Source organism: Anticarsia gemmatalis, chromosome 16 (genome assembly GCF_050436995.1).
Source record: "Anticarsia gemmatalis isolate Benzon Research Colony breed Stoneville strain chromosome 16, ilAntGemm2 primary, whole genome shotgun sequence".
NCBI lineage: Eukaryota > Metazoa > Arthropoda > Insecta > Lepidoptera > Erebidae > Anticarsia > Anticarsia gemmatalis.
Window position 1 is genome coordinate 11503114 of NC_134760.1, and position 15441 is coordinate 11518554.

The 15441-nt window shown below is 33.2% G+C and overlaps 1 protein-coding gene across 3 annotated transcripts; it reads right to left on the bottom strand.

Moving 5' to 3' along the window:
- Window positions 1-625: 625 nt before the first annotated feature.
- Window positions 626-12604, bottom strand: LOC142979295 (cytochrome P450 4C1-like). Of its 3 annotated transcripts, none has more exons than XM_076124140.1 (11): window positions 12488-12604; window positions 9576-9740; window positions 9147-9239; window positions 8681-8791; window positions 4854-5042; window positions 4204-4400; window positions 3817-3883; window positions 3264-3465; window positions 2797-2948; window positions 2181-2360; window positions 626-1091 (listed from the first exon to the last, which is right to left on the bottom strand). In XM_076124140.1, exons 2-11 carry the CDS (start codon window positions 9733-9735, stop codon window positions 934-936), a joined length of 1509 nt encoding a protein of 502 aa, XP_075980255.1. In that variant the 5' UTR covers window positions 9736-9740; window positions 12488-12604; the 3' UTR covers window positions 626-933. The 3 variants fall into 3 exon arrangements, with proteins under 3 accessions (XP_075980255.1, XP_075980254.1, XP_075980256.1); XM_076124139.1 differs by lacking the exon at window positions 12488-12604 and adding an exon at window positions 11273-11322; XM_076124141.1 differs by lacking the exon at window positions 12488-12604 and adding an exon at window positions 10834-10972.
- Between the last annotated feature and the right edge of the window lie 2837 nt (window positions 12605-15441).

Here is a 15441-nt window from a genome sequence, read left to right on the forward strand (position 1 = left end):
ATATAATGATTAAGATTCTACTCGTATTTAAATTATTAAAAAAAAATACCTTATACTCTTTCCTTTACTCAATTAAACGTCGTATAACACTAGCTGTGCTTGTACAAAGGAAATAAAGAAAGAAAACACGTGCCCTGCCTGTCACATGTTATCCAAAAGTTCTATGTGTTCAAGAAGTAGTATTAATAAAATTGTCTGCTCTTATAAAATTACCACCGTAGTTCGTAAAAGACTGTACCAGAACACTCATTTTGTTCCATCCTTATAAAGATAAAAGTATTAAAAGCAACTTCTCCACACGTCAGTATAATACCAAGAACACTTAGTACTTAATTGTTTCTGCTTGAAACGTTCAAACTTCCAGTCTAAATGAAAAGTTTCACTCAAGAAAACTTCAGTCTACCTAACAAGGCGTACAAAAGAAGTTAATTTTCAAAGTTTTTTCTGAAGCTTTCAACTCTTAATAAAAATCGTTGTCTATATTACTTAGGAAGAAACGTTTGCTCAGAATATATAATAATATTTTTATTAATATGTCCAGTTGGTCATTTTCTTTTAAGTTTAAAGCGCTCAAAGGATCCCCCCCCCCGTCCCCCGTCCTTAACTATTAAAGTACCTACCACGATGATTGCAAGAGAATTAAGGCTTTCATCTTTTTTACCTTGGTTTGTTTGACGTTTCGGCACCGGTTACATTGGTAACACTGCTGCACTGTCCCGAGTTTCAAACGGCTAGCCGTGGTTAAGATCTGACTATATCGGATCACATAACTTTCTGCCCCAAAAAACAACATTAAACTTAACCTTTAATTTAAACGCGATACAAACCCTTACGAGACAAAAATAATGTTAAAAATTACCCTTAATTATTAACATTATTTTATTAATAAATTAAATTAAAAAATATCACATTGATTGTTAGAACTATATCCCATTATTTACTTCTTTCCCTCACTTGTATAAGATGTCCCGAAGTAGGTCGAAGTGCTATGTCTATCTTCAACTGCATATTATCAGCTTGAGATACGAACTCCAACTCTCTAACACAATGCGCGATTACTGTTTTAAGAATTGACATCGCGTACTTTTTACCTGAAAGACAAAACATATTCTGAGCTATTTAAATTATGCATAAGTTTTACTTTTACTATAATTTTAAATATTTACATTTACTTACTAAATTTAAAAAAAAAAACATTTAAAATCCAACTATATTCAAAGGAATATTATGGTATATAACTATATATTATTATGTACTACGTCTACGACTACGTTAAAGTTAAAAATAGATTGCTGTAACTTACATAGAAAAACAATATTTGTGGGTTTACAGAAAGCTCTTTTTGATTTTAAAGTTCGATTAGAAGGGACTTCAAAACATCTTCTTTCCCCATCTTCAAGTTACGCGTTACCATATAGATACATGCATGCATAAAATCACGCCTTTTTCCCATAGGGATAGACAAAGACCAAAGAAATCGCGTTGATACTTTACAAACGAAATAACAATACTAGGCCGTAGTATGTTAGATCAATTAATTGTATAATTCATTTATAGACTGTACAGCCCAACAAAAAACTTATTCTGCTTTGTTATACTCGTAAAGATAGAAATAGTCTTTGACTAATTACTAACTGTATTCATTATTTCTTAACAATCATGGTTTCCGCATAAAAAACCCGATCAATGACCACAAAACACTAATGCTTAATGTAATTATTGCAATTAAAGTAATTATTCATAGTAATTATTGTAAAATATTCAATTGTAACAATAAATTGTAATGTCGCGTAATTGTTGTCGGTTACTTTGTAATAGACGTCAATACATTGAATGTATTGACGGCCAATATGGCGGTATTGATCCTTTTTAATATGTAAGAACCAACTTGTCCCGAAATAACAATTTGTGGACAAATATTTTATTCTGTGTGGGAACCCGCGATCTCTCGATGCACTAGTGGTTTTAACCACTGCGCTACTCAGGTAACTTATCAGTTTTATGTTTTCAACTTTCTAATTAATTAATTAATTAAGAGTTTTTAATAGTTCCTTTCACATTTAAGTATGTCTATACATTGATTGTAAAGAGTTTCTGCGACTAAAGCATCACTGACTCAATATATTTTTTAAGAACCTTTATAGATACAAAAATAACAAATATAAATGAATTCTACTCACCTATACAAGCTCTTCGTCCATAACTGAAAGGTAGGAAGGAAGCCCCGTATCCCGGCGGAGGGTCCTCCAGCCATCGTTCAGGTCTGTACAAGGAAGCGTCTTTGCCCCAAGTATTGACTGATCTCCCAGCACCCCAAAAGTTTAGGATCAGTGATGTGCCTTGCGGTATTGTGAATGATTCTAGGAGAAATATAGAAATTTTGTAGATTACTATTAACTGTTTTTGAAAGAAAAACAAAGTTTTCAAGCAAAGGACTCAAACCCCAGTCCTTTTTCCAGCAGTAGTTATGACTAATAAACAAAGATTTAATTCTTTCTTATTTTCTTTACTGTTATTTTAATAATTCAACAAGGATGCGGACAAAGTAGCAGAAGTAATGTGAACCAGAGTGCGCCACGTAATTATGTCATGCAACTTTTTTCTAATTACGTTAAGAAACGCACTTACCCAATATTTTTTATTTGTTTACCAGGTGGGCAAAAAGAAATATAAATTAATCAAAATACATATTTCTAACCCATTTAGTGGGAACTGCTAGACAAGGGACTCTTCCCAAAACCCATATTGCAATTAAATTTATACATATATCACCAAAGAGCTGTTGGAGTCACTTACTAATTTGCAGAGGTTTGTCTGCGTATCGCATGACTCCAGGCACAGGTGGGTACAGACGGAGCGTCTCGTTGATCACAGCTTCCAAGTACTTCATCTGAGACAGATCGTCTTTCGTGACGGGCCGTTTGCTGTCCCCGAATATACTCTTCAACCTTAAAAAAAATATAATTTGGACAACCGACTTAAAAACTGGAGGATATTTTTGATTCCTCGGAAACTTTTCTTTATTTTTACGCCCTTAGTAAATAGTGTTCGCAAAATGGATTCCAAAAAGAGGGCCCAGAAGGGAAAACTGAAAGGCTGAAGCTCCAAAAACCTTTATTTTTGTTTGTCACCGAGATCCATCTAGAGTCCACTATGATCGTGTCCATTTCCAACTGGATCTGCTACTCAATGAGGCTGAAGTCCAGCTCCCTAAGGTCTAGGACCATAACCCTAGGGTCCAGTAAGGTTTATAATACACTTACTCTGCATACAATTTGTCCTGCACTCGTTTCTTGCAGCCCAGCATGAGAAGTAAAAAGAACATAGTAGATGCGACAGTCTCTTGGCCTCCCACTATGATCGTGTCCACTTCCGATTTGATCTGCTGCTCCGTAAGGCTGGGGTCCAGCTCTCGAAGGTCCAGCAGCATGTCCAGGAATGCCCTGAATTTTGGCTTGGAGGGGTCTAGAAAGGAACATATTAGTCAGCTTTTAACGAGGCACTCATAGCCACGCTCACTGGTTGATAAAGGATCCGTAGGTTAAACCACCCTTAATGTATTTGAACTGAGCATATTCGCACGTGAAATGTTGGTACCAGTTGTTTAAAATTAAATAAAAGTCGTTATGCTATGCCAAACCCTTTCGGACGGCTCAAACAACTTATCGACTGAGTTAAACCACCAACTACTTGATGCTCAAACGTTTACGCGAAAAGAAATTAGTAGTAGGGTTCCTGTTTTTACCCCCTTGGTATAGAACCTTAAAAAGGGAGTTCGAGTTAGTTTTTGTAATATTTTCTTAAACATCTACTTACCATCATCGTCTTCATTTTGTTTTTCGGTCTTCATGTTCTCCCTTTCAAGTTTTCTCTTCTTCAACACCTGTTTGATATTTAAAAAGACACTAAATTAATTAATGGTTGCCTCTGTGGCGCGGTCAGAATTGTATCTTACTGCTGGTCCCGTGTTCGGACCCCGAGTCTTATTATCTAATTTTTCTTAGAATATTCTCAATAACAGCCCGGTCATTGGAAACACACCAATAGGCTTGCCTTCTATAACATAGAACTAACATTATAAATAGCAAAACGTTTGGTGTATTTCCTTATAACTCTGTTCTCTCTCCTACAACTTCAAGTGGAACAGGCATTGTGTATGTATGTATTTATTAAAATATTAATTCTACCAAGTATTATACTCACAGTGTCAGAAACATTATGCAGAACAGCGACACACTTCTTCATCTCCCTGTACTGTGGCGTCATATTGTATATGAAGTCTGGATGTAGCGCCGCGTTCAACCCGCGTGTGATCAGCAGCTCCAGGCAACGGTTGAACGCGTCATAGTACTCTGTCGTTACGATACTTTCCGATATCTTTGATACGCCTAGAGCGGTTTCTGGAGACGAAATTGTAATAAACACTTTAAAAGAGTGACAGCTGAGTGATCTAAGAATCCGTGGCCCATGTAAGTGGTCAATGGTTCGAACCTAAGACAACACACAAATGACTTTTAAAAGTTTTGTGTGTATCTTCTTGTATACAAATAAAATTTAAGCGTCGAATGTGTTGCTAAGCGCAGAACTCAAGAACAACTCAACCAATTCGACTCATTGTTTCTGTAATATTGTCTTTAAGACACGAGACTGCACGGGTCAGCTAGATACAAATAATTATCACTTGATCAAACTTGAAGGGAAACATTTTGATGTAACCTTGCATATCTAAAAGTTGTTTAACGCATTTATCACTGCTGGGCTCCCTCATTTCGGGAAAAGACGTTAGCCTAGCGGGGTCGTGCCTTAATTCTACCACGCTGGACGAAAAAATATCAATTATAAAAAATACTTACGACAGATAGTCTCCAAGGTAGTATAAGCGAGGTATTTATGTATAATATCGAAGGGTTCCTTGCCCACCTCACTCTTGAGACTGTTCACAAGTTTGTAAGCCTGCGCGTTGAACACGCCCAGGTAACCGTCCACTACCGACGTGGTGAACGTGCCTGATAGTTTCTTTATATTCTGCTTCCATACTGATGCTGAGAATACAAACTTTGTGATATACAACGAATCTATTGGGTATCGACTATACTCGTACAGTATATTCTATACTGCTGCAACAGTATAATCTTTAATGGTACCTATTTGCTGCCCGACGTATTGGTCGAATTGCATCGACCGTTAGGTATCGTAAACCTTAAAACTCTAATCGCGTTTAGGACCCGTTAGCAATTTTGTATTATGTCTACAAACCGCGATTGTTTTGCAACTTTAATCCTAAAAAAACTTATAAAAATATGAAATCGTTGGCAAAGCTAGTCCATAATATTATAATAACTTCTCTCTGCTAGTTAACTATGCATTTCTATAACCCATTCACGCCTGAATAGCTTTTAAGGTGAAATCTAGCAGCTTAAATAATTTTTCTCATGAAGAACAACAGGGTACGTTTTGTCCTAACAGGCTCCAAGACGGGCTAAGGCTATTCAAAAATAATTTGTAAAAAGTATTTTCGTAGAAAATTTAGTTTTGTCATGTCACTTAAACTAAACTCTTTGATAATGGGACATAATTACGTATAATTTCGTGTCACAGGTCATTACTAAAAAAGCATAGTATATGAAAAAGCATCATTAATTTCAACAAAATAAAGACTGTATTGTTTTGTGATATTTTCTGCTTGAGAATAACAATTTTTGGAAATAAAGCCGTCTGTTACGTAAATTATCAGGTAAGCCACGTCACGTAGAGTTTAGAATATGCAGGGGTGGCAAACTGGTCGATCACACATGACAATTTATACGAAATTATTATGTACCTTGAATTTAGTATAATACGCGCCAAATCATTTTGCGTGCTTGAATAAAGCCAAACAGCAAAGAATAAAAAGAAAGTGCTTCTATAAGGTCTTGATTTTCTTACCCTTGTTCCAGATTACGCTACTTCTACACTACATGTTATTTCTCAAAAACAAGCCCTAATTGAAGGATAGCAAAAAGCTTAAGTAACAAAAAGTAAGTCTTAGGTTTGATCAACTTGCGTATCCCTGGGCTGTGACGTGAAGCGTGCGAAGGCGACGAAAACAATTAACTTGTTACAACAAAATTTCGAGATTATGAACTTACTACATAAATAACGTTATTATTCATTACGTGGAAGAAGGAACCCAACTAGCACACAAGCGCTATAACAAGCTGCACAATGGCCGGTTAAAGGATTTTTATAACGCCTTAGGCTCCTTAGTAAGAAGTATAGTGTTTCTATAAGCGGCTACAGATCTCTTCGTGGCGCTTACCAGCTGTTGTACAGAGGTGGTTAGCGCCACGAGCGTTCGAAAAAGCTCTTGCAGCGCGATTATACCACCTTTACCTTATTTTAGCGCTACTGTGTAACGGTTATAAATGCTAACGCTCTAAATTAGTAATATGGTCGGTTTATTATGGTGTAAACTAAATATATTTTTTTAAAATGAATCATCAGTGACAAATGAGGAGACATTTTATTTTTACGGATTGGATTATTAAAATAACAAGTAGTCTATCGCTTTTATTTCTTTGTGTACGTGATATGAAAGTGCGAGTTCCAGTTTGCTGTCAATATATATGTATATTATCGTCAATATTTTCATGCGCCCTCAAAATATTCAGTTTTAAATGCAAAAATTATATAGATATGTGGATTTGGAAATTGTATTTTGAACATAAATAAGACTTTGAGGGTTACAGATAATTTAATTAGGGTTATAGGTAATAAAAAATGATTTTAATTATGTTAACGTTACCAGGCTATAGATTTATATGATCTCCAAAAGATCGTAATAACCTCAAAAAATATGTTTACCAAATGCTATAATGGCGTCTCGATCAAGCAGCTCTCAGAGTTGGTTACATCTGCTCTAGCGGCTTAAGCTGTACAAAGGCTCTAGTGTTTGCTGTAGTAGACCTCAAGGTTTTGCAGTTGTGGCATAGGAGTGCTTCAATATAACTGTTTTGGTCGCACACCAGCATTTTACTCGTACTTTTAGGGGTCAGTCGTTGAATATTAAAATAGTTTGAAAATCATTTTTTTATATATTTTATTTATTTTATTTAGTTTATTTATTTCATTTATTTTATTCATTTTATTCATTTTATTCATTTTATTCATTTTATTCATTTTATTCATTTTATTCATTTTATTCATTTTATTCATTTTATTCATTTTATTCATTTTATTCATTTTATTCATTTTATTCATTTTATTCATTTTATTCATTTTATTCATTTTATTCATTTTATTCATTTTATTCATTTCATTCATTTCATTCATTTCATTCATTTCATTCATTTCATTCATTTCATTCATTTCATTCATTTCATTCATTTCATTCATTTCATTCATTTCATTCATTTTATTCATTTTATTCATTTTATTCATTTTATTCATTTTATTCATTTTATTCATTTTATTCATTTTATTCATTTTATTCATTTTATTCATTTTATTCATTTTATTCATTTTATTCATTTTATTCATTTTATTCATTTTATTCATTTTATTCATTTTATTCATTTTATTCATTTTATTCATTTTATTCATTTTATTCATTTTATTCATTTTATTCATTTTATTCATTTTATTCATTTTATTCATTTTATTCATTTTATTCATTTTATTCATTTTATTCATTTTATTCATTTTATTCATTTTATTCATTTTATTCATTTTATTCATTTTATTCATTTTATTCATTTTATTCATTTTATTCATTTTATTCATTTTATTCATTTTATTCATTTTATTCATTTTATTCATTTTATTCATTTTATTCATTTTATTCATTTTATTCATTTTATTCATTTTATTCATTTTATTCATTTTATTCATTTTATTCATTTTATTCATTTTATTCATTTTATTCATTTTATTCATTTTATTCATTTTATTCATTTTATTTATTTTATTTATTTTATTTATTTTATTTATTTTATTTATTTTATTTATTTTATTTATTTTATTTATTTTATTTTATTTATATTTTATTTATTCTTTAAAAACAGTTGACAGACTGAACCACCACTGCACCTGTGTAAATATATTATGATAATAATTTTCAGCTTTAGTATAAAGGTATATTACTCGGTTATAGCGCTTTAGGTGCTTAACATAATTCTGTAATCCCCATGGCTGTAAAAATGTTTCGAATGATACCTTATACATCTATTTGCCGTACAGAAGCCATATAAATATCTGATATAACGCTCAAGGCGCTATTAAACACCTACACAACTCTTTTATAGATGAGTAATACACTAGCCCTAAAAAAATCTGTTATAGAACCTAAGGCATTACAAAAAGCTTATTTACGCTCTTGAGCGCTATAAGCGCAACGCATAACTCCGTTTAAACTCCTTTATCTCCTAAAGTCCCCTTATACAGTTAACGGTGTTATAGAAGATTCCATTAACTCAGTTATACTTCCCTAGGCTGTCTAGCGATGCAATTACATGCTCATATATCACTATAAGTCATTAGTTTCCTACTAAACGGCTACTGTCCCGCCTAGCTGTTAAAGGGTTTTTTAAATAGCTAGTATACAACTTATAGAGAATTGTACAGCATTTGAACGACTCTTATGCAACTATCAGGCTGTATAACGACTGTATAAGCAGCTTGTGTGCTAGTTGGGAATAGTTACCTGGTCCGGTTACAAGTCCATCTCCGAGCCACACCTTCCCGAAACTGTACATGTACGGCTTCTCAATAAATGCATTTGTTATCAGCTTCACGTCATCTGGATCGTGGGTCGCTAAAACAATAAGGACTTAGTTATTTACAACTAGTTAATGTTTAATTCTGAAACCGAAAAAAAATCTTCATTCCAACTTTTGGAAAGATTGATGAAAATAATCATATTATGTGATGAATTTTAGAAGATTTTTAGTGTAAGCTACATGCCTAAATAATATCGCTCTTATATCCGGAGGTGTGAATAAATATGCTGGGAATCGAACCCGCCCGAGACGTCAATCAGCAGGATACATTACCGAACGTGCCATAGAAGCGGTCAGAAGACTAGCGTAGGCTAGTTTCGATTAAATTGAACGTCGTGACCGAAATAGAATACATTAAGAACAGAATCACTATGAAAACTAAATACTCACTCAATAAAGGACACGGTCCAATCCACAGTACAAATCGTCCATAACCATTACTATCACATATTTTCGCCATACGCTCGAGGTGGCGGAATAATGCTGAAAATTACAAAATGTTTTCATACAAATCTATAAATAACTTAGCGGATAAGCATTTTTTTAACACAGAACGCACATTTCCGAAAAGCGGGGTAGAGAATAATATATTACTAAGATTTGTAAAATATCGAGCGGAAACATCAGGAAAATCCGAAAACGAGTCCACCATTGAAATTTGACTACGTGAGCACTTTATAGCAAAGTATTTAACCACAGATTTTCATAAATTTAGATAAACATAAAGACATTTTTATTGCGTAACATAGATAATCTATAGTATATCTACAAATAACACAATAACATACATTTTTGTGCAATAAACATGCATAGACTAACCTTTTCCATCCCCGAAGACCTGGTGTACATTGCCAATAAACGGTAAAAGCGGGTAGTGTGGTATTCCCGCGAACAACTTGCGTATGCGCCTCTCACGTAACCATAGCAACAACACCACGCATGCAAGGAACATGCACGCTATGTACTGCCATACTTGCATATTGACTGCAAATAATACATTATTTAGCTGTAACTATTATTAATATGTTGTTGATTGTATAATAAGTGCAGTTAATGCAAAAGTTGTAGTACAGTGATTTTTAGGTTTTTTTTAGTTCAATAAAATAATTATATAGTTCCATGCAAATAAAAAGAGATGAGATTAGTAAAATTTAAATAATTTAGAAGAGACCCACGGTTAACTTATTTGTTAATAGTAAAATTGTAAATGAATTTAGTGGTTTTCGCGCTTTGTACTGCCATATTTGCATCTTAACTGCAAATTATATTATATATATATCAGCTTAGCCTTTCTTCCAAGCTATGTTGGAGTCGGCTTCCAGTCTCACCGGATGCAGCTGAATATCAGTGTTTTACATAGAGCGACTGCCTATCTGACCTCCGTAACCCAGTTACCTGGGATAACACGATACCCTTCGGTAAGACTGGTTGTCAGACTTTCAAGCTTCTAACTACTGTTAACGACTGTCAAAGATCTTCGAAATTGACAGCCGGGACCCACAATTTAACGTGCCTTCCGAAACACGGAGGAACTCGATATGTATAAGATGGTCACCCATCCACAAATCAACCTCGGCAAGCATGGCTTAACCCCAGAGATCGATCCGCGCGGCTGTTGTGAACTAAGCCACGAGCTACTCAAATTAACTGCAAATTATATACCTACATACATAAAATCACGCCTTCTTATATGGATAGGCAGAGACCAAAAAACGCCACTTGGTACGACCCTTACAAACTTCCCTTGTTAGTTTGCTTCATTCACATCCATACATCCTACCATACAGCACTGCAAAATATTCGTTCATTAAAAAAAATGGAAATTTAAATCAGTTTAAGCAATCCCAGAGACCCATGGCTAAGTATTTTTAAGACGTAACATAGTTTATTCATTTAGTTGTTTTATGTCAGAAACCACTCTCTAACAAGAGGGTATTTGGCTGACTTTTTCCACTTCCCCATAAGGTTTGACAATTAAATCAATTGCAAAAAAAATATATTTTTAAATTTAATAAAATTACAATTGACTTTATAACATAAAAATAAGACATTTATCTATGTAAATATAGCTAGGTACCTTGTTCCAGGTTTTGTTTAAGAAAATCGTAACTTTTCACTAACTTTCGAACATTTCGATATAAAAATTTCGAACTCTTGAATTCGTAGTTTGTTTATTCGTATTTTTGATCTATTGCAAAAACAAGCACTTTGAAACAATCACCACATAATAAGTTCAACCACCACCGAAATGTTATTTTAACAGAATCCTGTATTGAAATAATCTAAGAAAACCTCCAAGTAACTATATATATAGGTAAATCCACCGCTTGCAAATACAAATTTAATATGGACGCAAAATACGAAACGAGTGACGTCCTTAAGTTTTTTTTAATAATTCGCGCGGGAAAACTGTTTAAACTTTTTTTTAATACATGACGTACAAAGCACTGACGTAACATTACAGCCAATAACAAGATATTAATTAATTTAATTTATGTTATACCGACTCTACTTACGCTAACAGGGCACGTTTGGCTACTAAGAGATAGAACAAAGGATTACCTATATCTTGATCATCCTCCGCCACTATATATATTACTCTAATCAGACATAAGTGCGTCCTCAGTCCATACTTTAGTTAATCGTGGTACAATCATAGACAAACTTGGAAAATATATATTTAACGCACAATAGAGCTGAACTCGGTTGTACTATATCGAATTCCACTTCTTTATTAGTTATTTTAATTTTCAAAGAGCATTTTTATAGGCAATCGTTAATCAGAAAGCGGGAACAAAGAATGAAAATTAATAATGATCATTAATCTGCTGGTAGGAAAATCGATAATTTTATTTAGGTTCATTTTAGGAATAAAATTATAAAGATGCCTTATTGTTATGAACATCAAAAAGAGTCTACCACCAAAAATCAACAAGGCCGTATTTTGCATGATCATAGCTTCATTACAATTCTAATAACCATCTAATAAGGCGAAATGGCGTCCAAACTTTTCGTGTTCGAATTCTTTGTTCGAAAATCAAACGTCGCGCCTTAATATCTTTGGTCGAACTTTTTCCTTTTCCATTCGCTCCCTTCCTTCCTAATCTCATAAATTAAACGAGGTGAGACCAAAGAGGCCAGACTCGTTTCATTGTGTATTTAGGATGAACTTTGGCACTTTTCATACTTCTTTATAGCCTTTCAAATGACGTAAGTAGGATCAATTGGAGATTACATTCATTAGTTTTAATAACTGGGAAAATTGCGGTGATTTATTTAAATGTAAGGACATCTGTCGGCATGATTTCATTGACATATGTTTATTAAATAAAATTGTTCTGAGAATGCCTTTATATCAAGGGATAACAACATAATGACAACTATCATAATGGTTGTATTACACTGTAACGGTTACATTCAGTTACAAAACCTATATTACCGTTTCACTGGTTAAGCAAGGGCCCATACATATAGTCAGTAGATGAATTTTTAGGTTGCCTCTAAAACTTAATATTTAAGTATTTCTATATGAAAAAAATAATAAGTAGTTTTTGTATAATGTAATACCAAGCTCTTTTAATAAATAAGGAGATAATAATCTTATCGCTATTTTATTTCACACAAAACCTTTAAACAAAGCTTACTTGTGTGTTAATTAAAATGTTTAATTTGTATTTTCTGGATTTAATATGATAATTGTTAAATAAGTAAGAGAAAAATATTATACAAACCTGAAACACAACCAAGAAATTCATAAAACTTGGCACGACTGACTCAAAATCATTACATTAATAGTAATATAGTACGAAATAATACAGTTCAGCAAAAACAATACGCATAGGTAATTACTACATACTGTCATTTAACAAAAAGACGTTACTGTATCTACCTACTTACTAGCTAAGTAATAAATTATCTGAACATAAAAAAGTTAAAGTATCTAATTCGTCATTTCCTAACACGAACTCACAATTAAGTTCCATACATACGCTACATAAAAAAAATTTAGTTTATTTCACAGCTATTATTCTAATAAAGTATCTAGTCATAGAAACACATAACGCATAGGATTTTTGCTGAATTTCACTTACTTTTTATGTTTAACAGGTACCGAGTATCTAAAAATAAATAAAAACCAATCTAAATCACTAAAATAGGTATTTAGTATAGTAATACTAAAGCTATTGCTTCAGGAATACGTTCAGAAACTTCAAAGTTCCTCTGACAAACCTACCGAACAGTAAACCTATTATTGTGTACTCTAAACGGTTCACGTGTCTCATAAATCTTGTTTACAAATCATAAATCATGTCTGAAACTGAACAATACATTATTACACTTAATAAGTACATGACACAACAAATTACTAGTTACAGCACTAATAATATCTTATTAGTTCGTTTCAGTGGCTGTATAGAAACTTACTGTGCGCATTTTACATTGTAGACAAGACAATATCATGTATTTTCGCGCGTTTATTAATGTCATTTACATTTTATGTGTGATAGTCACGGAGTCTCGTGCGTGGTGGTCGCCCGTGGCATGACAGTTTTAAATCATAATCATCTGCAAACTGGTCTTCCTTTTCTAATTGCCAACTTTTGAGGGTCATAGGCACATAACCCTTAAAATTTTACTGACATTCCGAGACGAAGTTAGAAAAATAGAGTCTCTAAGTACCATCACTAGTCTCAAACATTAATGGGATAACGAGACCTCCAAAAATAGTAGGGACAAAACCTAAAATAATGTTTTCCTGTTGGGTAAGCAAGCTCAGGCAAGCTTTGACCATTCAAGACTCAGGGTTAATGTATTTTCTGAATGCTTTATACACAAACAAATTCTACATTTCGAACCATAATAACAATAACCAAATGTATTTTTTTTCTGTCAAAATACTTGACTATGATTTGCTGTATTCAGCCTATTTGCAAAGAGCGCTAACCAAATAAATTATATTATCAAAACAAACGCCTGGCGTTAGCTTGTCTCTCAATTCTAATAACAGTATAATTGAATTTGGCTGATAATTAGTAGCAAGGCTGAGTCAAATTGCTTTACCTTGCCTATTAGCGGCTATATCCGGTAGACTGTTTGGTACCTACCTATCTTTAGACTAGAAGTAGATAGTGTAAGTATCTTTCTATAGAACTGTAATTATGATGAAACTAGCCTATTGCGCATGTGAATTTCATTGGTGCTAGTACCAACTAGGCACCTACCCTATTTTTGATCCCGGGTTGCACAGCGATATAGGCGTGAAAAGGTAACAGTCAGACTTTACGTTTGTATTATAATATCATTAAGAATGGTATGGTTACGGCATGTTTATTGAGCACTATGTTTTGTATAACAGCAAAGTGACTCAATAAGTATTCGAGATCAGGTATAATATGCGTGTCTCGCACCACTATTGTTTTACTTTTGGCAGGGTTTGCCTGAAAAAGAACTGGCTACGATAAATAAACATTTCCGTATTTGTCTAATTGTGTCTTAACTCTACCATCAAGACTGATCAAGTACCTGTGGAAATTGATTTTCCACAGGTAAGTACTTGATCGAGATCGATATTGAGTACAAAAGTAATATGTACCTAAAACTAAAATATCGAATGTCCAATCAAAATCCGAGACACAAAATTCGTGCGTATTTCGAAGGCACAATACAGTATGTGCAACTTTGTACAAAGACCTTTGCTGGAAAGCTCAGGCACTGCATTAGCATACACCCCCGATACACAAACAAAACGGGGCCACGTTTAAACTAGAAGGCTGGTATTTTGTATGGAATGTTGACATACCTGCATTACCTATTAGCTCCTCTTTTAACCTGGTAAATATGTACGGACTATACCTATGGTTTCGTGCTGGTCATAAAACAATAATTACATCTAGTTGTCTATTTCACGGAAGTTACAGTCAAAAATTGGCTAAATAATGCAATTTTGGTAATAATTGCCGTTGACACAAAAACAATAATATGATAACAAAGTGTCATCTCAGCCATTTTAAGAACACTAAACATGTAATCTTTTCTATACTTAGCACTGCGAGAAAAAGTACATTAATATGCCTTGTGGAGAATTTGCGCCGGCGGTCTATTCTTTAATCTACGTTGTTTCTGCCTTGAACTTAACAGGCGTCTGTAATAATATCTAGAATCTAGTATCTACCTAATACTCTAGAATTGTATTGACACAAGAAAATAATATTTACAATTACATTTTAAATTAACAACAATAAACTCAATTTACAATGCTTTAACGCTTGAAGGCTATATTTTAGGTACCTATTATAATCATTTAAACAAACCAAATATAGAGGTCTTGATATAGACAGTATCTTAAGGACTACGAATTATAGTGGTATTTGCAGAAGATTTACAGTCTCTTAATATTTACGGGTTCTCAGCATTCAACATTTACTTTGGTCAAATGTAATAAGAATATAAACTTTAAATTATAGTTAATTATATTTGGTTTTTTTTTCTTGCTGATCTAAAGCACTAACAAAACGTTTTAAACGTCATTTTCTCAAAAACGTTCAATAATAAAATCGTCTATTTTACAGCAGTTAGCGATTGTTGATATGTTTCTCTCGCTCTAAATTGGAACAAAAGAAAGAGAAAAGTAATTATGGATGTACGAAATAACACTGCTTTACGTGAACCGCGGTTGTCAGGCAGT

What these genes read in the sequence shown, in the direction of transcription:
- LOC142979295 (XM_076124140.1), bottom strand. Translation starts at nt 9,735, where the DNA reads ATGCAAGTATGGCAGTACATAGCGTGCATGTTCCTTGCATGCGTGGTG. An exon ending in ACAAAATGAAGACGATGATG is followed by an intron (nt 3,466 to 3,816) that starts GTAAGTAGATGT and finishes GTTCCTTTCTAG; the next exon opens with ACCCCTCCAAGCCAAAATTC. An exon ending in CAGGACAAATTGTATGCAGA is followed by an intron (nt 2,949 to 3,263) that starts GTAAGTGTATTA and finishes ATTTTTTTTAAG; the next exon opens with GTTGAAGAGTATATTCGGGG.